At 55.4% G+C, this 26,960-nt stretch overlaps 1 protein-coding gene across 5 annotated transcripts in view; it reads left to right on the forward strand.

The window, feature by feature from the left end:
• CAMSAP1 (calmodulin regulated spectrin associated protein 1) overlaps nt 1–17,392 on the forward strand; it is a 42,756-nt gene extending 25,364 nt beyond the window's left edge. For 3 of the 5 annotated variants that reach the window (XM_065928152.1, XM_065928154.1, XM_065928155.1), the window contains 12 exons: nt 3,424–3,563; nt 3,655–3,751; nt 4,396–4,552; nt 4,963–5,054; nt 6,095–6,179; nt 6,748–9,097; nt 9,990–10,126; nt 10,235–10,443; nt 10,660–10,762; nt 12,112–12,230; nt 12,834–12,952; nt 15,490–17,392. In XM_065928152.1, coding sequence (XP_065784224.1) covers nt 3,424–3,563; nt 3,655–3,751; nt 4,396–4,552; nt 4,963–5,054; nt 6,095–6,179; nt 6,748–9,097; nt 9,990–10,126; nt 10,235–10,443; nt 10,660–10,762; nt 12,112–12,230; nt 12,834–12,952; nt 15,490–15,792 — 3,911 coding nt within the window. In that variant the 3' untranslated portion in view covers nt 15,793–17,392. The remainder of the gene's footprint in view (nt 1–3,423; nt 3,564–3,654; nt 3,752–4,395; nt 4,553–4,962; nt 5,055–6,094; nt 6,180–6,747; nt 9,098–9,989; nt 10,127–10,234; nt 10,444–10,659; nt 10,763–12,111; nt 12,231–12,833; nt 12,953–15,489) is intronic. The other 2 variants (XM_065928156.1, XM_065928153.1) reach the window with 1 other exon arrangement.
• The last annotated feature ends 9,568 nt before the right edge of the window (nt 17,393–26,960 follow it).

Here is a 26,960-nt window from a genome sequence, read left to right on the forward strand (position 1 = left end):
CGGGCCGCGGCTCAGATGGCTTAAAGGGAGACTTGTTGCCTCAGCTCCAGTCCTTTGGCCACCTGATGTGAAGAGCCGACTCGTTGGAAAAGACCCTGATGCTGGGAAAGATTGAGGGCAGGACGAGAAGGGGACGACAGAGGATGAGGTGGTTGGATGGCATCAGTGACTTGATGGGCATGAATCTGAGTAAACTCTGGGAGTTGGTGATGGACAGGGAGGCCTGGCGTGCTGCAGTCCATGGGGTTGCCAAGAGTTGGACACAACTGAGTGACTGAACTGTCACCTCAGTGCATGTCCTGCAGAGCAAGGAGTTTAAAAATCAGTATGCCAGATTGATCTCAGTGCATTTGATAATAATAGAGAAATAAACCCAAAAAAGCTGAAGGAAGGAGAATGAAGAGTAGTAGCCTTCTGTCTCTGCTGGTCAGGAATCATCCGAGCGCAGGGAGGAGCCAGGCTGAGCTGCAGGTTCCGCCCTGGGGGACGTGGCCCCTGGTGTGGGAGGCCGAGCGAGAGCCCGGGGAGCCCCCGGAACCGACGCCCCCAGCACCAGGGGCAGGACCTGAGAGGAGGGGTCCGGGTCTGCCCTCCCAGTGGGAGTCGGGGCCCGGTGTGGCCAGCTGTGCTGCCTGGGGTGCTGTGTCCGCGACACGCCGCCACCCCTGGGTGCCGGCCTTTTGCCTTTGATGCCGCTGCTCTTTGCTTTACGACTGACGGGTGACTGGGCTGCATGAACATCGGTCTCCTGGTCACGCTTTTAACCCCAGCGTGGTCGTCGGTTGGGAATTTCTGGCGAGCTGGCGTTGCAGTGCCGGGGGCCTGTCTCCTGTGTCGGGAGGGCTTCGTGGATTTTTGCTTCATTCGGCACACTGACCCATTCAGTGTTCTGTCGCTTTGATTGTCCCAGACTTCTCTGTTTCCCTTTGCCTCAGCTGAGCGCGGGGAGCTGGGCAGAGGGGCGCAGGCCGATGCTCTGTGGGAACCTGGCGCCTGGCGTGGCCCACAGCCTGTCGGGTGGGGGGACGGCCAGCACAGACTGGGGACGTGCCCCCTGTGAGGGGGTGAATGCAGTCGGACCCCACCCCACATGTGCCAGACACCATGCCTTGGACAGAAGACACAAGGGTAGAAAAGCAAAATTGAAAAACTTGGGCAAAAAAAATAGGAAAATATTGTTATGATATTGGTACTGGGATGGATTGTTTAAATTACAGAATATCAAAAGTAATAGAAAAGATTCCTACATTTAACTGTGTAAAATTTACTGTGGTGACAGAGGAACATCACAAAACTGAGTGTTTAAAATATGCCCACAAAAAAATGTTTGAAATAAATATAAATTGACAAGGGGTTGCCACACTGTTGTTTTTTAACCAGCATACACAAAGAATTCTGACAAATCAGTAGGATTTGAAGAACCCGAGGGGAAGTAAGAGCAGGCTTTTTGAAGAAGAGGTGGTCCAGGCGAGCACACGGCCCAGTGCAGGGAGGGGCCGGAAGCCACGGGCAGGCTGGGGTGTGGACAGGCCAGGGCCAGGTGTGAGCAGTGTAGCTTGTGACCCCTTCTGGAAGGGTTCCCGGTGAAGAAAGCATGCAAGTTTGGTTTTTCATAATAGCGGAAATTGTGGAATCCTAAGTGAATGTGAAGGTTGCTCTCTCGTGTCCGACTCTGCGACCCCATGAACTATACACAGTCCGTGGAATTCTCCAGGCCAGAATACTGGAGTGGGTAGCCTTTCCCTTCTCCAGGGGATCTTCCCAACCCAGGGATCGAACCCAGGTCTCCCGTGTTGCAGGTGGACTCTTTACCAGCTGAGCCACCAGGGAAACCCTGAATCCTGTATAGCCATTGGGAAATTGTGGAAACCTATTAAAGAGATGGGAATACCATTGTGGGAAAAGACCCTGATACTAGGAAAGATTGAAGACAAAAGAAGGTGGTGGTTGAGGATGAGATGGTTAGATAGCATCACCGACTTACTGGACATGAGTTTGCGCAAACTCCAGGAGGTGGTGGAGAATAGAGGAGCCTGGTGGGCTACAGTCCGTGGGGTTGAAAAGAGTTGGACACGACTTAGTGGCTGAACAACAACAAGTAAGCTGTTGAAATGAATGACAAAATCTGCTCACATCAGCATAGAACTTCTGAGACATGTTTCTGGGTCTGGGGGAAGAAACAGGCTGCCGCCTGCTAGGCACGGCTTGTCGTCGTGACTGCTGTCTGTCTGCAGTCAGCCAGGTTGCAGTGCGCTGTGTCCATGATTCATGGGGCAGGCCTCATGTGATGCAGACGCTGCACGCGAGAGGTCCGGGCTTAGAGGGTGCTGCCTTGGGGAAAGGTGGGTCAGCACTGGGTGCTTTACCGAGAGAAAATAAGATCTGAATAAGAGAAGGGACAATGTTAACATTTATTCACTTGGTAGAGGGTAGCTGGAAGTCTGATATTTATATCTGTAATGTTTCACAACCTGAATTTTAGAGTAAAAGGAACATTTCTTAGCAATATAATTGTGCACGCTACTCATCTTAATGAAAGTTTTCTCTTGAGAATTCACAGTCCTAGGGCATCCCCACGTAGGACAGAGTTCGAACATAAATCCCATTTGCGCATGAGATTTTACTACATCTTTGGAAATGACTTCTTGGGAGTAAAGTTATTTTAAAGTAAGCTTCTTAATCCTGTTTGTGTATTTGTTTACAGGCAGATTAAAGTCGTCAGTACTGCCACCTCTGGTTTAGCCTTGGGTGGTATCTGGGTGTTCTGGTTGCTCCTGAGGGTGGGCCCACGTCCCTCGGAGCCTGCTCAGTGGCCCAGCGTGGGTGTCCGTGCTGGAATTTTCTGGCTGAGGGTCTGCCATCCTGCAGAGCAGTATGAAATGGAAAAGTGGTCCTGCTCCGGGTGCAGCCAGCCAGCAGAGGGAGGCCGTGCTCTGCGGGGCTCCTGACTTCTGTGATTAGCAGTGTCCCGTACATTTCCGACGGACAAGCCTGACGTTTCCCGTTTTGTGCTCCCCTCTCCCACCCATGGAGATAGTGTCACCGGAAGGACTTGGGGGAGAAGCTTGGTTAAATGTGCACAGGTCTTTATAAACTGAAAGGTCATTGTCACAGTTCATGCTGGAAACCCTGTGTTAAGAGTTCAAGTCATTTCTGTATACTTTTTAGATATTAACAGTTAAATTCAGGTCCTGGAGATTTTTCCTATCTTTTTCTAGGTGTTTTCTTTCTATATTTAACATTACTTAGAACCACTTTTGATGTTTAATAATGCTTTTTACGTATTTAAATGTCACCTCTATCTTCATTTAAAATTTTTTTCAATTGAAAATTATGTCTATATATGCACACAGATCTGTGTGCATGCACATCATAAAACAGCATATCTTTATAATAAATTGTAGTTTCCTTTTTATCTGTTAGATATATGCTTGAAGGAGGTGACGTCGATGGCTGACAGTTTGTATAACATTCGGCTTCTGAGAGAATTCTCCAATGAATATCTTAACAAATGCTTTTATCTCACCCTAGAAGACATGCTGTATGCTCCTTTAGTGTTGAAGGTAATAATCAGTTATCAAAAGCACATTTTTAAAACCACGTGGAAATAAGCTATTTACTGTGTCCTTGATTTCTTTTGTTTTTTTCTTGTAGCCAAATGTTATGGTTTTTATTGCCGAGCTATTCTGGTGGTTTGAGAACGTCAAACCAGATTTTGTTCAGCCCAGGGATGTTCAGGAACTGAAGGATGGTGAGTGGCAAACTTCTGTAAATAAGAGTGCTCAGGTGTGCTTACAGGCTCCTGCCTTTATGCAGCAGTGGGGTTTAATCAGGGCTTTCTCTAGGGAGTACCAGGGAGCTTAACAGACTGTGAGCAGTCTGCTTCCAAAGTCGAGGTCTGGCCACCAGGACTGTCATTGTTGGACCAGTGTTCTGGGAGCAGTTTCAGGCTGGGCCTGACCTCCACCCTGAGCCCATGGGGGCTTGAGCTGCAGTGACCACTGAGGCGCTCGGTCACAGGCCGAGCCCAGCTTACCAGCTGCCTTTAAGGTTTTGCCGCTGATTGACTCTGTCCACAGGCCCAGGGAGGAGGCTGCGTCGTGTTAGGGGTCCGTGCGCTCTCCCACGCCAGTGCTTGCTGGCCTAGTCTGGCTTGGGTATTTTGATTTTAGTACTTATTCTGGTAAAATATTTGTTTTATTCATTACAGAATATGCCTAATGACCTTGAAACCAGTTTTTTGGGTTTTTTTTTTTTTTTTGAGAAGTTTGGTTTCATGTAAAAGTTTTGTTTTTAGTACTTATAAAAATGGATTTTTTAAAAAAAAAATTCTTCTCGCTAGTGTTGTAAATAGCGGTAAATAACAAGACTATTCCTATAAAATTGTTTCTGCAGCTAAATCAGTGTCGCACCCCAAAAGCAGCCGGCCCCCAGTTCCCATCTCCAATGCCACCAAGCGCAGCTTCCTGGGCGGCCCCGCAGCGGCGAGCCCGGCCGACCCGCAGTCCCCCGCCCCGCCGCACCACCTGCAGCTCGGGGAGCCCGAGGCCCTGTAAGTCCGCCCCGCCGCCCGCTCCTGCCCGTCTGCTGTTCCCAGTGGGGTCACCTTCTCAGGGCGGTGGGGAGCTGCAGGGAGTCAGTAGCCCGGACTTGCTCTGTGGGTGCCGCGCCCCCCCAGGTGAGCAGGGTAGCCGCAACCGAGCTTGAAGTTGCTGTGGAAGCTTGAAGCCTCTTGTGTTACGGCCATGACCCGAGGTCAGTGTGTCTCTGAGCTGCAGTCCGGATATTTATCCAAGTTTGACTTCTTGATGTTCTTGGTACTTTTGGGGTTCATTTTTACAGTGATTAATTTTCCCAGAGAGTCGGTGAATCTTTTGCAGCTCGGTGTGATTTCATGCTGGTCTGTTTTTGAACTTGAAGATCGGCAGCTGGTGATTTTTCTCTCCCATCCGCTCTGTTTAGGGGGAAGGGAGCCTCTGCTTTTAGCCCATCACACCCTTTACTGCCGCTGAGACAGAAGCAGCAGAAGACCGTGCAGGGAGAGGACCCCCCAGGTAAGAAGCGCCGGCCCCGCCCCCGCCGCCTGCCGGCCCCGCCCCTGCCAGCACCGCCCCTGCCTCCTGCCATCATCGCCCCTGCCGGCCCCGCCCCTGCTGCCTTCCAGCACCGCCCCTTCCGGCACCGCCCCTGCCTCCTGCCAGCACCGCCCCTTCCGGCACCGCCCCTGCCAGCCCCGCCGCCTGCCAGCACCGCCCCCGCCGCCTGCCGCCCCGCCCCTGCTGCCCCCATCCCTCCCCATGGGGGTCATTAAACCATGGTTTCAAAGTAAGCTGATTCAGCATGATGTAGTGCTGTTGGTTAAGACTGGCAGAATGCTGTTTGCTTTTTGTTGGTGTACCTTAGAATTTATAGTCTTTACAGTGACCATATTAAACCTAACGAATTATAAAGCATGGCATCACATCGTGTCAGAAACTTACACTTTGACATTCACTGGTTCTTTTAATTGACATTGACATCATTTATTGATAAAGTGAAAGTGAAAATCACTTAGTCTTGTCCAACTCTTTGCGACCCCATGGACTATGTATAGTCCATGGAATTCTCCAGGCAAGAATACTGGAGTGGGTAACCGTTCCCTTCTCCAGGGGATCTTCCCAACCCAGGGATCAAACCCAGATCTCCTGCATTGCAGTCGGATTCTTTACCAGCTGAGCCACCAGGGAAGCACAAGGATACTGGAGTGGGTAGCCTATCTCTTCTCCAGCAGATCTTCCCAACCCAGGAATTGAACTGGGGTCTCCTGCATTGCAGGCAGATTCTTTCCCAGCTGAGCCACCAGGGAAGCCCATTATTTATTGATATTGCCTTGTAATTGACATTGTCATGATTTCGTGACCCAGACTGAGTTATACATTACCTGTTATCGAAACTGTGGAAAATTGTGTTGGGATTATTTGCTTTCCTAAGCAGGTTTGGTGTGGTGAGTTATAATGCATTTCCTTGAGAAGTGGTTATTATAATGAAGGAATTTCAAGTGATATAAGACTGGTTACTTAAAACTGAGCTCATCACTGTTTTCTCCAAACCACAGACCAGCGACACCGATCCAACTCCTTAACCCGAGCTGACAGTCAGCCCCGAGGAGCAGCCATAGCATGGACAGAGAAAAAGAACAGGTGACCTGTCCATGTTTCAAACACGTTTCTGCGGGAAATGTTGGTTAGTCTAACAGAGCGGTGCCCCAGGTGTGGTCAAGGGACCTCAGAATAGGTCTGTAGCGATGCTGCTGCTTCCCCCGTTCGGAGGCCCTGGGCAGTGTGGGGTCACAGCAGCTTCACTCGGTCAGATCTGAGAATCCAGCCAGGGACGCAACTGAGGCCGCTCCTTACACTCTGCCCTGGCTTGTTTTAGAAAACATGGCCACAGCTCATGTAATGGATTTCTTACTGGCATTTTTAATCATTTTCAAAACGTCTCAGCAGAGATTCGCGGGGTGATACCTATGAGCTCGTATTGACGAATCTGTGCGAGCTTGTTGGAATCCTCAGCGTGGTTATAGGGGGCTGGGCCAGAGTGTCTGAGGGTTGCTGAGCTGAAAGACCCCTGGTTTTCCTTTGCCCAGGAGAGAGTTGTTTCCACGTCCTGTGTGTAAGAGTAGGATTCTCTCGTGACTCGGGTTCTCGTCACTCACGAGCCTCTCGCGGAGCTGTGACATGTCCGATGGCCTCTCTCTCCACGTTGCAGGCCTGCATCTCAGCCAGCACCCTTTGCCCTCCACCACACTGCGAGCTGTGACATGGACCCTGGCGGTGGTGATAGCGTCAGCCTGGCCCGCTCCATCAGCAAGGACAGCCTGGCCTCCAGCGTCATTCACCTGACACCACAAAACCAGCCCCAGCCCGCAGCCCTCAGGACCGACGGGAGGAGCCTCCTGAACAACGTTGACATCGAGGACGAAGACGAGGAGCTCCTGGCCATCGTGAGGACGGACGTGGCTGGCCAGGGCGGTGACCCTGGCCTGATGGCCAGTGCCAGGTCTCCCCAGAGGCTAGCGGACACCTTCGAAAGTAAGCCCGACAGCTTCTTCCTGGAGCCGTTGATGCCGGCTGTGCTCAGGCCAGCCAAGGAGAAGCAGCTGGTCACCAAGGAGGACGAATGTGGAGAGGGACGGCCCCGGGCCTTCACGTCAAGGAGGGCTGGCGATGGCCTCCAGCCTCTGGGGCGGAAGAAGGTGCCCAGCAGTCATGTCGCTCGGGACTTGAACAGGACTTTCACCCCCATCGCCTGTTCAGAGATTTCTACAGGCTTTGACGCCGTGCCCGCTGAGGTGGGGCCCCAGGTGGCGGGGGACACGCATGGCGGGCCTCTGGCTGGCAGCGGTTTTGACCCGTCGTCTCAGGGACAGTCCACCGACGGCTTCTTCCTTCACGTAGGCAGAGCCGACAAGGACGCGGAGGGCAGGCTCTACATGAGCTATGCACGGAGCCCCGGCGCCCTCGGCTCAGATACCTGGGCTGTCTTGCGGCAGGACTCTGACTCGGACGTTGCAGACCTGGACGAGGCCGAGCAGGACTTTGCCGGCGAGGACCACCCCGCGGCGAGGGCCGGGTACGGCGGGGAGGAGGAGTCCGCGAAGCTGCAGGAGGACCTGAAGGTGAAGGAGCATGAGGACAAGGATGACACCAGCGGCCGCTCCAGCCCGTGCCTGAGCACTGTCTCCCAGATCAGCAGCGTGTCCATGGCCAGCGGTAGCGTGAAGATGACCAGCTTTGCCGAGAGGAAGCTCCAGCGACTGAACAGCTGTGAGACAAAGTCGAGCACGAGCAGCTCCCAGAAGACCACACCCGACGCCTCGGAGAGCTGCCCGGCCCCGCTGACCACGTGGAAACAGAGGCGGGAGCAGAGCCCAAGCCGGCCAGGTGGGGACCACGCCAGCCTGCTGGCCTCCGAGCTGGTGCAGCTGCACATGCAGCTGGAGGAGAAGCGCAGGGCCATCGAGGCGCAGAAGAAGAAGGTGGAGGCGCTGTCGGCGCGACAGCGGCTGCAGCTGGGCAAGGCGGCGTTCCTGCACGTGGTCAAGAAGGGCCGGGCCGACACCGCCCCGCAGCCGCTGAAAGCAGGGCCCCTCGCGGGGGAGCATGCCCAGCACAACGGGGATGACTTCCTCGGCAAGGAGGAGGGCCGGGGAGCGCTGCTGGGGTCTCCGGACGTGGATGGGGAGGGCCTGGCCCTCGTCCAGCCACATAAAGCCCGGGACCCCACCGGCCTCCCCGAGCTAGAGCGTGGCAAAGCGCTGTCGGCGGTGCTTCTGGAGGACACTGAGGGCGTGGACGTGGGCGAGTGCGACCTGTCCATCGAGAAGCTGAACGAGACCATCAGCACGCTGCAGCAGGCCATCCTCAGGATCTCCCAGCAGCAGGAGCAGCTGCTGCTCAAGTCTCCCACCGTGCCCTCACCCGGGCCCCGCAACGGCTCCCAGGACCCCAAGGCCAAGGCAGCCATCCACTTTGGCGAGCCGCCCTCTCCGACGGCCCTGACCAGTCACCGCAAGCCCCCTCGCCTCGGTCAGGGCCGGAACGCCCGGTCAGGGAGACCGGCTGAGCTGAAGGTTCCGAAAGAGCGGCAGCAGGGTTCCTCCCGGAGCAAGACTCCCACCCCTGGCCTCGAGACCACCCCACACTTGAAGTCCTTCCTGCCCCGGACGCCCCCCGAGCCGGGCTGGGACGGACTCGGTGAGCCCGGGAGCAAGGCTGCGGAGAAGTGTGTCTTCGACAGCTACCGACTGCATGACGAGAGCAACCAGCGGATGCTCGCCCTGTCGTCCTCCCGAGACACCAACATCCTTTCTGAGCAGGGGGGCTTCAGGGAGGGCCCCGAAGGCAGCGCGAAGGAGGCGGCGCTCAGCACCCTGACCGTGCCGGGGAAGGAGAACGTGCCGCTGGATGGGCCCCCGCGCAGCAAGGCCAGCCTCATCGAGGTGGACCTCTCTGACCTGAAGGCCCCCGACGAGGATGGGGAGACGGAAGGCCAGGACAGCTCCGTGGACCTCGGCAGCGAGGGGGACCAGAAGCCTGGGGTGGGCTTCTTCTTCAAGGTAAAGGTTGGCAGCAGCCACGCCCCGCGGTGGGCGGGCCATCACCCACCTGGTCTTGCGGAGCTGCTGCTGTTGGGGGGGGTGGGGAGTGGAATGCGTGCGGCCTCCTGGCTGCCCAGCGCTCCCAGAGCAGCTGGCCACACACCAGCAGAGCTGCTTCTCGGGCCCCGAAACAGGAATTGTGTGTGGTTTTCATGTGCCTCGAGGTGTTTTTCTCATGATGGTTTTCGAACCATGTAAGAAGGAGAAGCGCTCTTAGTTTGAAGGCTCCGCAGAGCAGGTGGTATTTGGATTTGGGCTGAGGTTGGCTTCTCCCTATTGCAGTCTGGGCAGGTGAAGCTTCAGGAAACAGTTTGGAGCTTTTTCTTCAGGAGGTGAGGGCAGTGAGCTGTGAGACTTCTCTCTGTCTTGAGAGCATCTCTTTCTGTCCTGGCCCCCGGGGGTGGCTGACACCCATGGAGTGGTGAGGGTCATCCTGTCAGGAGATGCCGGCCCCTGCTTGGCGTTCATGCGCTTCAGTTGTAAACACACTCTAGCTCCTGTTGTGGAAACGTCTGTGTGGTTTTTCAGGCAAACAGTCTGTGTTGGTACATTGAATGCTGTTTGAACGGCACGGCTTGTTTCCCGGCTGTATTTTAGCGTGTCTAAAGGTGTGCTCCTTCTTCACTTAAAAAGAGTAAGGGAGCGTCTGGACTGTACATTTCCTGTTCTCAGTGCATTGAGCGCGGGGCCAGGGTTGACGGTGGCGGGGGTCCCCTGAGGGTCGGTCCCAGCTGCTCATAGGTGACTGCAGGCGTACCGTCTGCAGGTTCAGGGCGGGGCCGGGGCGTGACTGTGCTGGGGGTCCCGCGAGGGTCCGTCCGGCTGCTTATAGGTGACATCTGCTTTGCAGGACGAGCAGAAGGCGGATGACGAGCTCGCCAAGAAGCGGGCGGCCTTCCTCCTGAAGCAGCAGCGCAAGGCCGAGGAGGCCCGCGTGCGGAGGCAGCAGCTGGAGGCAGAGGTCGAGCTCAAGAGAGACGAGGCGCGGTAGGTGACCGAGACGCCTGCCCACCCGGTCTGCCACTCACCCCACCCCCCCGCCCCCGATGCTGGGTGCTGGCTTGAGCAGGACGCCCCGGCCGGTCCTTCCCGCAGGCGTAAAGCGGAGGAAGACCGAATCCGCAAGGAGGAGGAGAAGGCGCGGCGGGAGCTGATCAAGCAGGAGTACCTGCGGCGGAAGCAGCAGCAGATCCTGGAGGAGCAGGGCCTGGGCAAGCCCAAGGCCAGGCCCAGGAAGCCGCGGCCCAAGTCCGTCCACCGGGAGGAGCCGGGCAGCGACCCGGGTCCTAAGAGTGCCTCCCCCCGTAAGAAGGGTCGGGGGTGGCGTGCGGGCCCTGCCCCCTCCGTTCCCTGCCGCCCCTCCAGCTGTCAGCTCCCACTTCCGTTCTCTGAAGTTGGGGCTGAGCGCTGGCGTCCCCAGGTGCTGAGAGGTGGCGGGCCGGCCCTTCCCACCCCCACACAGATGGCTGGTGTGGGGGACGCGTGTCTCACGGAAGCGCGTCTCGTCTTGTCTCCGGCAGCTGATAACCTGAGCCGGGCCCAGTCGGGCTCCAGCCTGTCCTTGGCCTCCGCAGCGACCACAGAGCCTGAGAGCGTGCATTCGGGGGGCGCGCCTTCACAGCGGTGAGCAGGCGGGGTGCCACGGGGGGTTGCTGTGCGGCGTGGGCGGCGGGCCGTCCGGCTGGCCCTGGGGCAGCTCAGAGCTGTGGCAGTGCCGTCACAGGAGCTAATCCCTGCCGCCCAGGCTCACCCGCTGCTGAGACGGTCCTGTGTTTGTCTTTCTGTGTCCCTGTGTTCTCCCAGCCCTGGACACGTGTTCGTTTCTGACCTTCTAAGAGTGGGTTGACGGTACCCTCTTTGTCCTTAAGCCCTTGAGAGCGTGTGTCCTCTGAGCAGGGGTGTTGCCTCTCACCACCACGGTCACAGACCTGCGCTGCCGTTGGGTCCGCGACCCATGCTCACCGTGGCTGGTCACCAGTGTCCTTCCGTGAGCCCAGGCCAGTGCGGGAGGCGGTCTCGCTGAGTCCATGTGCCCACTCCCCTGGGATGGGCCCTCGCCCTCCTGGGTCTTCCCGGGGCTGGACGCTCTGCCCAGAACGGGCCAGGTGCTTTGCTGCCCGCCCCTCAGCAGGTTTCCCCCGATCCGGGCCAGTCAGTGTGTGTTTGGCAGGAGCGCCCCGGAGAGGGGCTTGTGCGCTCTTCAGGGCAGCCTGTCTGTCGTGTGTGTCGCCTTGACATGGGCTGCGGTGCTCTTCCCACGGGCGCTGGTGTTTCGCTTTGGGGTTAACGAGTGAATCAGGAGGAGGTGGTGCTGGGGAGCTGTCGATGGCTCTGACCGCCCACAGGCCTCAGCAGCCCCGCAGATCTCTGTCCATGCTGCCTCCACAGTGGCCTCCTGGCAGGCGTCCGCAGCTGTCCTGCCTTGCCACCCCTCCGGGGGCATCCCAGCACCTCCCAGGGGCCCTGACCTCCGGTTAGAACTTGGCTCAGGCGGTCAGGTACCAGGGCTGGATTCAGGTTTTGCCCACACCTGCCTCCTTGCACGAGTGTGTCCTGCTCGGTGGAGGTGGCCTGAGGGCTGTGGCTGAGGCCGCCAGGGAGCGGAGAGGCCTGAGACCCCCTGGGACTTGGACCCCGCGCGCCAGGCCCTTCCTCCCCCAGGTCCATCCCTTGCTGGCAGCAGCGCTGACGTCCGGGCCCTGCGCACCGGGCTCTCACAGCAGCGGGGCCGCGTGATGCCCTGCTCCCCGGCGGCGCCTGAGGGTGGCCCTCCCCTGCCCAGGTCCCTCGGTGCCCCGGGGGTGGGTTCTTGTGTCCTGTTGCCGTGTTCTCCTGGGGCAGACCGGCCGTGCTCCCCGCTGCTGCCGCCAGCCTGGCCCATTTCGGGCTGGGGTTCCACCAGCCGGTGCCCGTCGTGGGCAAGAGGAGGTGTGCCTGCCACCCTCCCATCCCTGCCCCGTCCCCCTCCCCAGCAGAGTCGAGTCCCTGGAAGCCTTGCCCGTGCTGAGCCGCAACCCCAGCCGGAGCACCGACAGAGACTGGGAGACAGCGTCGGCCGCGTCCTCACTCGCCTCCGTGGCTGAGTACACAGGTGACAGCCTCGCGCTCGGGGGCACGGCGCCCAGCCGCGTCTGCGGGGACGGCCGGGCACGGGAGGGGCGCGCCTTTGCCCTGCCACCCGTTCATGGCTCACTGTGTGTCCTGGGCACGTAGGAACCGCAGGCTTTTAAAAGAAAGTTAAATTCCATCCTCTGTGTTTTTTGTGTATCAGGGAAACCGAAATTAGAAAGGGAGTAAATTACCACTTATTTTGAACTTTTCCTTCGTTTATTCAGAATCTTTAACTTAGAGTTCTCTCATAGGTTTGGACTGGCTGTTAACTCTGTGTTTTCAGAAAGTTATGAACACTCCTAATTCAGCCTGCCTGCTGCTTGGTTTAATAAGATAGTTGTGCCTTTCACGCGTGCGTGTGTGTGTGTGCGAGCGCACGTGTGTGCATGTGTGTGCGCGTGCATGCGTGTGTGTGCGCGTGTGCCCGGGTGTGTGTGCGTTTGTACGTATGTGTGTGTGCGCGTGTGCACGCGTGTGTGTGTGTGTGTGTGTGCGCACGCATGTGTGCGTGTGTGTGTGTGTGTGTGTGTATGCGCATGTGCCACAAATACTCACTCTGCACATCTTGGCCTGCTTCTCGTAGGTCCCAAGCTGTTTAAGGAGCCCAGCAGCAAATCCAACAAGCCAATCATTCACAACGCTATATCCCATTGCTGTCTAGCAGGAAAAGTGAATGAACCTCACAAAAATTCAATATTGGAGGCAAGTATCAAAGTTTCACACCTAAGTTTTCACGTAGAGGAAGGGTTTTCCCCAGAAGGGAGAATCCTGTGGCTGACAGAAGAGGCCGCTGTCTCACACGCGTGTGATCAGGTGTGGGGCACACAGTCCTGTCTGCTCACGCCTCCCAGCATGCCCTGGCCCTCAGTTTCAGCATGGCTCCACGAAAGAGCAGAACTTGGACCAGCAGGACGGAGGCCGCACTGGGGTCGGGCGGGGGCCTGGGGCAGGTGCCCTGGTAGGGAACGGGAGGCGGCTGGGGCGTCTTACAGGGAAGCCAGCAGACTTGGCATGGTGCTGAGTGGGGGGGGCCTTCGAGCATCGCAGACAGTGTCGGGATGGAGACAGGAGGGAGCCCCGGCTCTGCACTGGGGCTGCTGGAGAAATGGAAGTTTGGGGCGAAGCGCTGGCGTCTGTGTCCTATTGCCGCTTCCTCGCCAGGGCTGTAGGCCTCAGTCACTCTTCATGGTGTGTGGCCTCAGCAGGTGGACGGTCTGGACGGAGGGTTCAGGTTAGGACTGGGTGTGTGCCTGTAGCCTCACGGAGGCTCCGGCTGGGGGCCCTGTTGGGGCGGGGTTCCTTTCCACCCCGGGTCACCAGCTCCTCAGCTGTCGGCGGGTCCGAGGTGGCCCCATAGTGGGCACCCACGGGACGTGCTGTCAGCTCGGCTCTGACATCACAGCGTGCAGATAGTCACAGGCCGGCCGGAGGGCGGCCTAGCCCCCAGAAGTCTGTCCACAAAAGCAGTTGGACTGATTCTCACTGGGGCTGTAAGTCATATGGTGATGAATGGTCTGGAAGGAGTGGAGGGGACAGCATGGGGCCCAGGGCGGCTGTGGCAGGCTGGTCAGCCAGCAGAGTCTCCCTGGATGGGGTAACTGAGCAGAGGCCTGGAGTCGGGAGGGGTGCCATGTAGGTTTGGGGGCTCCCCAGGCTCCAGGTGGGACTGATTCCCCAGTTTGGGCTGGAGCCAGGGAGCTCAGGGTCAGAGGTCATGGGGTCGCTACCTGAGAGGTGGTAGGGTCGTAGGGCCTCTGCGGGGAGTGGCCGCATGGGCTGCCAGCCTGGGACAGAGCACGTGAGGCTGGGGGCGCAGCAGGAGGACCTGGAGCCTGCTCTGCCTCCAGTTCGGCTTGTGTTTAGACACAGCTTTTACATCGTTGAAATCAGTATGAAACTTGCACTTTGGGATTTTGTCTTTTACTCTGAATTTTATAAATACGTGAATTTATTTAAAATAATAGGAAGCCCGTTAGATACTGAGAAGAATAGTATCTGTTTGTGAAAAATGTTTTCTAAAAACAAAAACAGAGTGAGGAGGGGCACTGTTTTATGTTACGTGGATCTTCTTAGCTCCTGGCTTCCCCCGCCTGCACGTGCCGTCTGCCATGGACCGCGGGTCCTGTGGCCGCTGGGCAGCTCCAGTGAGCGGGGAGCGGGGGGCCCGGATGGGGTCTGAGAGGGACGGGGAGGCGTCCTCCCAGTAGTGGAGACTCTCGGAGGCTGGCGGCACCCGGCCCAGGCCAGAGAGCTGCAGGGTAGGACGCTAAGCGTTCTCGAGTGTGGGGCGCCGGGCAGCGTGTTTCTGCAGTAACGCCGTTCTAAGGTTGAGAGCCCGGTACGGCAGACGCCGTAACAAGGAGCGGCCGTCACCCCTGCTCCAGGACCTTCTCTGAGCATGAAGCCCCCGTAGCGGCCGTCAGGACTGCCCTCCCAGGGCTGCAGTCAGCGCCAGTCCAACACCAGCACCACGCCCCAGAGGGACCCTGAACCGGGGCCGCTCCCCTGGCCCCCGGCTCTGTGGTCCCCTCAGCGTTTGCCTCCCCCGGTGGCGTCACATGTAGGGGCTCATCCCAGGGCGGACCTTGGGCGGCGTCTCTCACTGGCAGGATGTCGTCAAGTCCATCCGAGGGGTAGCGACTGTGACGCTTCAGTCCTTGCTGCGCCTGAAGAGCGTCCCGTCTCCATGCAGACTGGGGCTTGTCCGTCTGTCTGCTGAGGGATGTCTGGGCGGTTTTAGCCTCTGGTTATTGTGAATAATGCTGCTGGAATCGTCTGTGCACAAGCTTTACCTGGGTGCGTGTTTTAATTTCTCTGGGTCACATCCCTGAGAAGAGAGCTGCTGAATCACATGGTAACTCGGTGTTCCAGCTTCTGAACACCTGCCGACTCGTTTGCACGGCTGCCCTCCCCTCTGGCAGTGGGGAACAGGGCCCGTTCCCTCACACCCACTCCAGCACGTCTGGCCTGGCGGGTGTGCGGTGCTGCCCTGCCGTGGTTTCCGTCTGCCTTTCCCCGGGGGCTCGTGGTATCGAGCATCTTGCCATGGGATGTTGTCCCTGGAGACTTAGAGCCCATAAAACCTGGGCAGGCGGTGGTGGACGACGCCCCACCGAACAGATCCTCCCACCCCGTGTCGTGTTTCCTGGAGAGCTTGCCCCCGGGGTGGCGGGTTAGCAGGCAGTGGGCGCGTGGTCTGACTGCGGGGGGCTCATGCTCCGTGTCTGCCCCGCCTGCAGGAGCTGGAGAAGTGTGACGCCAACCACTACATCATTCTGTTCCGGGATGCCGGCTGCCAGTTCCGGGCTCTCTACTGCTACTACCCCGACACCGAGGAGATCTGCAAACTGACGGGCACCGGCCCCAAGAGCATCGCCAAGAAGATGATTGACAAGCTGTACAAGTACAGCTCGGACCGGAAGCAGTTCAGCCTCATCCCGGCCAAGACCATGTCGGTCAGCGTGGACGCGCTCACCATCCACAACCACCTGTGGCAGCCCAAGCGGCCCTCGGCGCCAAAGAAGACGCAGACTCGCAAATGACCCGGCGCAGCGGGGTCTGCGGACGCGCCGGCCGGGTCCATATTTATTACTTTTTTCCTTTTGGGTACGAAGTGTGCAGAATCACAGACCTTTTTCAAAGAGGCTTCTAGACGACAAGAGAAAACCCCTCCCTGAGCTCCTGGCACCAGGACGGCAGGTGGAGCTCGGGGCGGACTGGCCCCATCAGTCCCAGCGGTCGCCCCGGTCCCTGCTGCACGGAGGCTCCCGGCCAGGGCGTGTCCCAGAGCTGCCGGCAGTGGGGTCCTTTTACTTGAAGTTCTCCTTCAGTGTAAATTAAAGTGATCTCTGCTTCCTCGCCTCCCACCTCACCCCTTTTTGCACATGACCTGACCCCCCACTCTTGCTGGCTGGCTGTGATCTCACGGGATCACAGGACTGAGACTTGGTCTCGGGTCAGGGTGTTTGAATGTCTGTAGGAAAGGAGTTCATGCTGGGGAGTTGTTTTCATTGAGAAATTGTATAATATTTATTGATTGTGTCTACTGCCAACGTTTATATCCAATTCTAAGATTTCTGAAAGAAAAAAAAAAATTCTTGTTTCTTGCTGCTCAGAAAAAGTTTACTGAAAATAGCAGTTCACTAAAAGCACTGAAATCTGCAGTCTGTCTTCTGCTAGAATAACGTTTACAAGTGCGGAGGGTTCTCCCGCCACGCAGTCACGAGGGACGCACACGGTACTCTGTTGGCGTCCGCCAGCTGGAGGCAGGTGAGCCGAGCCAACATAGCCCTCGCCCGGTACGTTGGGGGTAGCGCGCTCATGATTGTTCACTTTAATAAAGACAGATTTTTTGGTAAAGTAGAATATTTTTTACTCTGAGCATGTTTCTCTTAAAAAGGTGATGATGCACTTAAGCTGACAGTTCTTTCTAGTGTTTTTATCACGTCCTCACTCGTCCCGTCCCGATCCTGGCTTCCGGAAGAGCTTCGGGCCCGCCGGGGAGCTTGCGGTTCTCCGTGTCGGAGCGTTTGGTCACGTCGCCTACTCAAACACAAAGTGGTTGTTGGCAGCTGTCCGGGAACCACAAGTCTGCGGGACGCTCCGGTCCCCCCCGCCCCGCCCTGGCGGTGGGCCTGGGGGTCCTGCCAGCCCCCGGTGCTTCTCGGGACCAGACCTCCCAGCCCGGCCTGCACACGCGCCGCCTGTGCGACTGGCCCGCTGACCTGACCGCCGGGACATTCTGGAGTCACTTACTTAGTTTTGCACATTTTTTTTTTCCTTGGGAGTGTTACTTGAATCTATCTCAAAACTGCAGAAAGGAAAAAAAAAAAAACTAAAGCTCGACGGAGAGAAAAAGTTAAGACACGTAAACTGGTGATTTCCGATGAAGAGGGGAGTGACCGTGTCCACGAGGACGGAGGGGACGCGGCGGCCGCGGCCTACCCGGCCGGGCCGTCTGTAAATAGGTAGGCCCGTGCGGTTTCCCCAGTGCTGAGTGTTAAAGTCCCGAGTGAACTTCCTGTTACTGTTCACACGCGTGCTTTATTTCTCACTGTATGTTTGATAATTATATTATTATATTTATTTTAAGAAAGCACTAAAATGTAATAAAGTAATTAACTAATTTGCTTTTTATGACCACGTTTGTGTGAGGTTGTCATGACTGGTTCTGTGGGTCACTGTCCCCACTCCGCACTGTGGAGACGTTGCCAGTGGTTTCCGGCTGACTCCCCTCCTTTTATCAAGAGAAGACGCCCTTCCAGTCTCTTCCTTGACGAGGCCAGGACCCCGCGATGTTCTGAGCACGTTCACAGTGGTCCTCCTGCTGGAGTCAGGAGGTGGAAGGTTTTCAGGGAAGACCGAGAGGTGCTTCCAGCCCCCTGGCTGGATGTCGCACGCCTGCCGAACCTCTGGGCAAACGGTCTCCCAACACGGTCAGTTGGCTGTGGGGTGTCGTGGGGGTTGTTCCCATGCTGGGTGCCCTCCGCTGAGCTCAGCGAGGACCCGCGGAACCACGGCCCCTGGGTGCTCAGCCTGGCCGGCGCTCGGGACGTGGGGCCGGACGTGCCCCTCAGGCCCTCTGCACGTCGCAGCAAGGGTCAGATGTGTTCCCACGGCCGGGATTTTTGTCTCTCTTGGCTGTGGGGGTGAAGTCGTCGCTTCTGCCCCTAGAACTGGGCTGCACGCGCCCTGTAGACGTTCCGCCCTCCGCGGCAGCTGCACGTTCATCTTGTTCTTACCACGGAGGGCCGGGCATCCCTCCCTTGCCCTGCAGAGTTCTGACCTGCCACCCAGGTGAGGAGGTTCGCGTGTGAGTCCTCGGCTGTGACCCGGGATCCCCGCAGCCCAGGTGAAACGGGTGAGTGAGCCGCTTACTTTACAAATACACATGCAGAGGCGTTAATTTATCTGTACACACGCTTGCACACACCAGACGAAGGCTGTCTCCCGTGTGTCCTTCGACTTTGCGCGTCACTGCAGATCCATGTCTTATTGGGCTGTTTGGGTCCAAACTCTGTTCTCTGCTCTGGCACATGGAAAAGCAGCATAATTCCAAATTTACGTCTAGGTTGCACGGTTTCTTTTTTTCGTGTTGTCTTTTGTTATTTTTGGCTGCACAGCTTGAGGGATCCTAGTTCCCCGGCCAGGGAACGCCCCCTGCAGTGGAAGCAGAGTCCCAACCCCTGGCCCGCCAGGGAAGTCCCTAGGTTGTGTGTCTATTCCTTAAAACTGGAGGTGTTACTTGGCAGGGAAAAAGTTACCTGAAATAAAATCTGCTCAAATGAACTCGGATAACCTTCGGTAATTGATGCCGACCTACTTGTGAAAGGCAGGTTGGCATCTGAGAGGCGGGCGTGGGCGACCTCGAAGCAGCTCCTCTCCCAGTTCGTGGCCTTAGTTTCTGGCGGAGGGGCAGATGGGCTCTGCTCTGCGTCAGGGTCGCGGCCACGTCCATCAGCGTGGGTGGGGGGCAGAACACCTCACGGTGGCATCCCGCCAGGCCGGGCCTCAGGTCGGGACTGTCCTAGGCTGCGCCCCACGGGCCTGGCCATGCCAGCAGAGTCGTTGCACGTTCTCTCTTTCGGGGTCTCCGTGCCAAGGCCCGAGCTGTGGATCCCATTGAGGTCGTGGGCTGTGAGGTCTCGGCCAGGACTTGCCCCGGGAAGAAGCTTGGCTCCTGGCTCCCTCCCCCATCCTGTCCTCAGCCAGCAGACAGGTCTGTGTGGTGTTCTCTCTTCTTTAGAAAGCGCAAGTCACCGTTTTCCCAGGTACTTCCTAAATACCTAGGAAAAGCCATTTCGGCAGGAATGAATGATAAAGTGTAGTAAACTGTACAGTCTGATCTCCACGTCCTCACACCAAGATGTAACTTGTGAGAGGTGGTTTCAGGGGAGCCCTTCTTGGCCATGAGAGTTTGGGGTTGCTCCTGATACCGAGAAATAGCAACAGCATAAAACCCAACTTTCCCATGAAAGTGAATCCTAGACTGGTGGTTACAAAGGTCGGAAGCTAACACACTGGGAAGCTCGTGTCTGGGCCTGTGTTTTCTTCTGGTGAGCGGGAACTCCAAGTACCTTCACTGCGGGTCTCAGCTGCACTCGGCCAGGCTGCGTGGGGCCGGGTTTCAGCCCGAGCGTGCTGCCTGGGTTTGGGGTGCTGAGACGCACTGTCGGGCATCTATCTGAACACAGGTTCCACGCTGACGGCTTGAAATGTTCTGTGACGTGACTGGTTAAATTGACAAGCATGCCACTCCAGGGACCAGGCTTTTAGAAGGGGTCTCGCATGCCCCAGACGATGCCTGTTCTTTGTTCGTCCTGGTTGGGGGCCCGTTGTGGAAGCTTGTGAGCGTCCGGGAGGTGTCAGCAGCAGTGCCAGGCAGGTTGAAGCACTGGGGCTTTGATTTTTTTTTCCCCCTAATTCTCAACTTTTTTCCTTCTTTGTGCATTTTTTCTTTCAGCTGACAATTCATTTCTTTAGTTTTTAATTTTTATTTTTAATTACAGGATAATTTCCTTTACAATCTTGATTCCAGCTTGTGCTTCCTCCCAGCATTTCTCATGATGTACTCTGCATGTAAGTTAAATAAGCAGGGTACAATGTACAGCCTTGACGTACTCCTTTTCCTATTTGGAACCAGCCTGTTGTTCCATGTCCAGTTCTAACTGTTGCTTCCTGACCTGCATACAGGTTTCTCAAGAGGCAGGTCAGGTGGTCTGGTATTCCCATCTCTAAGAATTTTCCACAGTTTATTGTGATCCACATAGGCAAAGGCTTTGGCGTAGTCAATAAAGCAGAAATAGATGTTTTTATGGAACTTTCTTGCTTTTTCCATGATCCAGCGGATGTTGGCAACTTGATCTCTGGTTCCTCTGCCTTTTCTAAAACCAGCTTGAACATCTGGAAGTTCACGGTTCACGTATTGCTGAAGCCTGGCTTGGAGAATTTTAAGCATTACTTTACTAGCGTGTGGGATGAGTGCAACTGTGTGGTAGTTTGAGCATTCTTTGGCACTGCCTTTCTTTGGGATTAGAATGAAAACTGACCTTTTCCAGTCCTGTAGCCACTGATGAGTTTTCCATATTTGCTGGCATATTGAGTGCAACACTTTCACAGCGTCATCTTTCAGGATTTGAAATAGCTCAACAGGAATTCCATCACCTCCACACTAGCTTCGTTCATAGTGATTCTTCCTAAGGCCCACTTGACTTCACATTCCAGGATGTCTGGCTCTAGGTGAATGATCACACCATCGTGATTATCTGGGTCGTGAAGATCTTTTTTGTACAGTTCTTCTGTGTATTCTTGCCACCTCTTCTTAATATCTTCTGTTTCTGTTAGGTCCCTACCATTTCTGTCCTTTATTGAGCCCCTCTTTGCATGAAATGTTCCCTTGGTATCTCTAATTTTCTTGAAGCAATCTCTAGTCTTTCCCATTCTATTGTTTTCCTCTATTTCTTTGCATTGCTCTTGGCTTAAAAATCTTGACGGTTGGCTTAAAGCTCAAGAATCAGAAAACTAAGATCATGGCATCCAGTCCCATCACTTCATGGCAAATAGATGGGGAAACAGTGGCTGACTTTATTTTTCTGGGCTCCAAAATCACTGCAGATGGTGATTGCAGCCATGAAATTAAAAGATGCTTACTCTTTGGAAGGAAAGTTATGACCAACCTAGACAGCATATTAAAAAGTAGAGACATTACTTTGTCAACAAAGGTCTGTCTAGTCAAAGCTATAGTTTTTCCAGTAATCATGTATGGATGTGAGAATTGGACTATAAAGAAAGCTGAGTGCCAAAGAATCGCTGCTTTTGAACTGTGGTGTTGGAGGAGACTCTTGAGAGTCCCTTGGACAACAAAGAGATCCAACCGGTCCATCCTAAAGGAGATCAGTCCTGGGTGTTCATTGGAAGGGCTGAGGTTGAAGCTGAGACTCCAATACTTTGGCCACCTGATGCAAAGAGCTGACTCATTTGAAAAGACCCTGAATCTTCAAAGAAAGATTGAAGGTAGGAGGAGAAGGGGATGACAGAGAATGAGATGGCTGGATGGCATCACCGACTCGATGGACATGGGTTTGGGTGGACTCCGGGAGTTGGTGATGGACAGGGAGGCCTGGCGTGCTGTGGTTCATGGGGTCGCAAAGAGTTGGACACGGCTGAGCTACTGAACTGAACTGAACTGAACTGATGATTTCTGCCAGACATCAACATGAACCAGCCATACCTTCCTTTTTTGTTTTTTCATACATTCCTTTTTAAAATTCATTTATTTTGTTTCGCTTTGGCTGTGTGGTATGTGGGATCCCAGTTTTCCGACCAGGGATCAAACTCCCCTGCAGGGAATGTGTGGAGTCCTAACCACTGAACCACCAGGGAAGTCCCAGGACTTGAATTTAAAGTGTTTTTTTTCAACCATTTGTCTCCAATTGAACTGATAAATCTCTCTCGTCTCTTATTTTTTAAGAAATGATTTGTCATTTGCCTTTTTTTAATTCCAGGTGTTAAACTTTCATTGTGTACAGTACTTTCTGGTACTTTTTTTAAAAAATTGAAGTAGAACATACCTACAGAAAAGTAATGAATCGCATGCACAGAACTTTGACAAAGTTTGACTGTTTATTCTCATTTTAAAATGAGTGGTTCTCAGCACTTGCCACCAAAGTCATCCCTAGAGGTTCTGCTTCTACATTGCATTGGTATTTGTTATTGGTATTTGGTCCAGTTTTATTAGTAGGAGTTGGTCAGCTGAAGCATGAGATGATGGAAGGGCAAAGCGGCTGTTTGCTGGGTGGAAAGTACATCTTTATTTTCGTGTCTTTCTTCACAGCGGCCTGCGGTTCAGCTTGTGGGTGCTGAGATGCCTCATCCAGGGGGTGGTTGGTGTGCCGGCGGGGCAGTCCCCCCGGGGCGGGTTCCACAAGTTTCCAGCAATAGGCGTCACTAGCCTCGGAGCTTAGGGCAACTCAGCTGCTGCGGGAGAGTGTGTGCCGGGCGTCCCCTGGGCGCCCTGTCCTGGAGCCTCTAGACCAGTGACTAGAAGGACCCGTGCTCGCTGGTCTAAGTCGTCCTGAAGTTTAAGACACACCGCTGTTTTGTGCCGCCAAGAGAAGCCCTGATGTGTAGACTGTCATGTCATTGTCGGCGAGACACCCTGGTCTCAGAGAGGCTCAGGTGTGTCCGGGGGAGGAGGCTCGGGGTGGGGTCCGTGTAAAGAGACCCGGTAGACTGACGAATAAAACTAGATTTCTCTGCATCAAAACCTGGCCAGAGGCCCAGGAACAGAAAATGACGGTCCAGTTCCTGCCACCGAGCATAATGTGTACGAACACCGGGATAAAAAAGTCAAGGGAACCCAGATGAAGGCATCATGCTCAACAGCATCTAAGCGGGAGTAAACATTCAACATGAGAGAATGTAGTGTAATTTACATGGACAGCCAAGAGGAAAACCAGGTGTAGTAACAGGTTGGTAACACTCAGTATGTATTATTCAGGATGAAAAGTGCTGCAGTTAGAATTCTCATACTCTGATAACACGCAGCAGAGATTTGCAGCAGACCCCACCTTAACAGGGAAGCGCTGGGAGTGTCCCCCGTTAGGTCAGGGTGAAGCCCAGGTCGCCGGAGGCTGGACTCAGTAGCCAAGGTTCTCCTGGATATCTGAGTTGTCATAATAAGGCATCAGGATTAAAGACAGGAAAATGCATGCCCTAAAGGTCTTTATTGGCAGAGAGATGAAGGTCCTAGAAAAGCTGAGAACAGGTAGGTGCTGAGTGTTGGCACCAGCAGCATGCCAGCCAGAGCATGGCCAGGCCAGCAGGAGCATCGGGCAAGGGCGGTCACAGGAAGTCGGTCACTTGGAGTCTCCCCAGAGGTGTGACAGCAGCAGCTTCAGTCTCCAGGGGTGAGATGGGCCGCCACCACATGCAAAGTCCCCAGGAGCCTTTCTAGGGGGTCTCATCCGCTGATTCAGGGCTGGGCGCTGGGGGCCCAGGACAGGGAGCCCTGAACACGGTGCCTGCTGTCGCCCTGTCTTCTGGGCTCGGAGGGACTCCGAGGCCCCAGCGGGTGGGCAGGGCCACGGGCCCCCATGTAGACTGCAGCTCCCTTCGCAGGGGTGGGAGGCCCGCTGGGGGGTGTGGCAGGGAGCTCTTCCCATGGGACTGAGCCCCTGAGTCCTTGGGGTCTCAGAGCAGATCGAGGTCGGGGAGGGGGTGTCTGCTCCTGCTTCCAGCTCAGGTCGGCACCTCCAGTCCTGGGAGGGCCCTCAGTGGGCACACAGTGGGCTCACCCAGAACCCCGTGGCTGTCCGGTGTCACTGGGCATCCCGTGATGTGGAGGAGGGTGAGCATGTTAGAGGTCGACAGCACACTTACGCTTCCTTTCTGGGAGATTCCTGGGGTTTCCTTTGCCCACTTTCAATTGGGCTGCTTTAACTGGGAGGCTTGCTTGCTTACTGATGCATAGAAACTTTTAAAATAATCTAGACAGGGCTTTGCTGGTGACTCAGATGGTAAAGAGTCCGCCTGCAATGTGGGAGACCTGGGTTTGAACCCTGGGTTGGAAAGATTCCCTGGAGAAGCGAATGGCTACCCACTCCAGTATTCTGGCCTGGAGAATCCCATGGACAGAGGAGCCTGGTGGGCTACGGTCCATGGGGTCTCAAAGAGTTGGACACGACTGAGCGACTGAGCAGAGACAGGATTATTTCTTTATATGCAGAGCATATTTGCCAAGTCGTGGCTCTTTTTTTTTTTCCTTTTGCTGTGCCACATGGCTTGCGGGATCTCACTTCCCCAATCGGGAACTGAACTTGGGCCATGGCAATGACAGAAAATGAAGAGGAACTAAAGAGCCCCTTAATGAGGTCGAAAGAGGAGAGTGAAAAGCTGGCTTCAAACTCAACATTCGGAAAATGTTGATCTTAATCATGGCATCCAGTCCCATCATTTCATGGCAAGCTGAACGGGGAAAAGTGGAAGCAGTGACAGATTTTATTTTGTTGGGCTCCAAAATCACCACACAATGACTGCAGTCATGAAATTAAAACATGACTGTTCCTTGGAAGAAAAGCTTTGACAAACCTAGTGAAAATAAAAGTGAAAGTGAAAGCCACTCAGTCGTGTCCGGCTCTTTGTGACCCCATGGACTGTCCATGGAATTCTCCAGGCCAGAATACTGGAGTGGGTCGTCTTTCCCTTCTCCAGGGAATCGTTCCAATCCAGGGATCGAACCCAGGTATTCTGCATTGCAGGCAGATTCTTTACCAGCTGAGCCACAAGGGAAGCCTAAGAATACTGGGGTGGGTAGCCTATCCCTTCTCCAGGGGATCTTCCAGACCCAGGAATCGAACCGGGGTCTCCATTGCAGGTGGATTCTCTACCAACTAAGCTATCAGGGACAAACCTAGACAGTGTATCAAAAAGCAGAGACATCACTTTTCCTGACAAGTGTCCATCTAGTCAAAGCTATGGTTTTTCCAGTAGTCATGTACGGATGTGAGAGTTGGACCATAAAGAAGGCTGATTGCTGAAAAATTGATGCTTTCGAATTGTGTTGGAGAAGATTCTTGAGAGTCCCCTGGACTGCAAGGAGATCAAACCAGTCAATCCTAAAGGAAATCAACCCTGAATATTCATTGGAAGGACTGATGCTGAAACTCCAGTACTTTGGCTACCTGATGGGAAGGGCTGACTCACTGGAAAAGACCCTGATGCTGGGAAAGATTGAAGAGAAGAGAAGGGGATGACAGGATGGTTGGATGGCATCACCGACTCAATGGACATGAGTTTGAGCAAACTCCTGGAGATCGTGAAGGACAGGGAAGCCTGTCGTGCTGCAGTCCATGGGGTCGCAAAGAGGACATGACTTAGCGACTGAACAACAACAACAGCAACGAATGCCCGGAATCCTCCGCTAGGCCACCAGGGAACTCCGTGGTTTTTTTTTTTTTTTAACTGTTACTCTTGGTATTTTGAATATAACCCCTTCTCTTGGTGTTTTTAATTGCTGTTTTCCTAGTTAGAGATGAATGCAGCATATTTCCATGTCTTTGTTGGTCATCTTATTTTTCTTTTGTGAAATGTCTCTTCAAGTATTCTGCTTCTTTTCCCTTAAAAGATATATTCTGTATATTAGTTATCTTATGCCGCCAGCGCTTCTGCACTCTCTTGATGGAGCTGTGATGAGCAGAGGTTCTAGACTTCTTTGGCTCCCTGTCCACCTCAGCCCCTCTCACTGAGGACCCAGGCTCAGCACCAGCTCTTGGGGGAGGCCCTGGGGGAGGGTTCCCCCGGGAAGACCCCCCAACCCACCTGTGCAACAGGATAGCTGGGAACCAGCCACAGGGTTTGCCTCAGCACCGAGGGGGCCGATGGGCTCCCCGTGACCCCTCCATAGACTCCTGGGGCTGCTGGGCTGAAGCCCCGGGCCCCGAGCTCGGCTGGAGAGGGGCTATGGATGCTGAGAGCGAGTCTGCAGTCCCTGCCTGGTGTCCCGGGGGCTGTGGCCTGGGTCCCTGGGACAGTCGGGGCAGCAGGAAGGTGCCCTGGGTAAGCTGTTCTCCCCCGCAGAGCCCTGGAGAGACCCTGGAGGTAACGGGGGTCCCAGCCAGAGAAGGGATCTGCAGGGGCTGGGTGGTCTCCCTGGAGGAGCCCAGGGCTGGAATGGAGGTCCACTGTGAACCCACGTGGTCACCTAGAACCTGGGGGGCTGGAGTGGAGCAGGCCTGGGTAAAGATTTTTACCTGCTTTTTCTGGGCATCCCCGAGTCCTCTGAGACCACCCTGCTTGGCACTATGGCTTCCACTGACTTCACCGGGCCTGAACGTGGCCCTGGTCAGCCAGTTGCCCTGGGGAACTCCTCCCCTGGAGGCCCCAGCCAAGCCCCTCAAGCCCCAGGGGGCTGAGGCTGGCGGTGGGGCAGTGGGCTGAGGTCCTGGTCTGCATGCCCGTGTGCACCCAGCCTAGCCAGCACGCCTGCCTGGCATCGGGGACACAGCCCTGCCCGGCCCACGGGAAGCCGTAGCTCGCCAATCTCATAAGAAAATGCTGCGATTCCTGAGACGCCCACCCATCAAGGGGCTCAGCTGCCAAGGGTCCTGACCTGAACTTGAGCCCCCAGAGGGAGAAGGCACCTTTGAGACCGTTGGTCTGGACTGGGGTGAAGACGAGGCGCGAATGTTGTGGGGGTGCCTGCTTTGCGGTCATGTGGACTCCTGCCTGGTGACCGAGCCCAAGTCCACGGTGAGTGGGCCGGCGTCCTCCTGAGGCTGGGCCTCCGAGGGGCTGTCTGCTGGCCGGGGGGCTGGGGTGCTGGGGGTGGGGTGGCCTCTGCCCTGCTCCTGACTGTGCTGTGCACACCTTGTCCCTTTTTCTGCCCGCTCTGATTTTAATAAGCGCTTGATATGATTCCATCTCCTTTCGTCTCCCAGCTCCTGAACGCACTTCTCTCTGAGTTTCTGGGTGGTTGCCCTGAGTCTGTTCACACCTGCTCCACGACCATCCATAAATGCTCAGCTCTGGGGGGAGGCGGACGGGCACCTCCGGGCCGGCATCCCCGGGCCATGTCACGTCATGAGCCACAACAGCCCGCTTGCCGCTGGTGCCATCGTGACCAGCTTTCTACAGGAATTAAACAAAAAACCAGAGGTGTCTCTCTCTCATTTTATATGCCTGAAACCCTGTCAAAACATTGACAAATGTCTTC

This window comes from Muntiacus reevesi, chromosome 3 (assembly GCF_963930625.1).
Source record: "Muntiacus reevesi chromosome 3, mMunRee1.1, whole genome shotgun sequence".
Taxonomy (NCBI): Eukaryota; Metazoa; Chordata; class Mammalia; order Artiodactyla; family Cervidae; genus Muntiacus; species Muntiacus reevesi.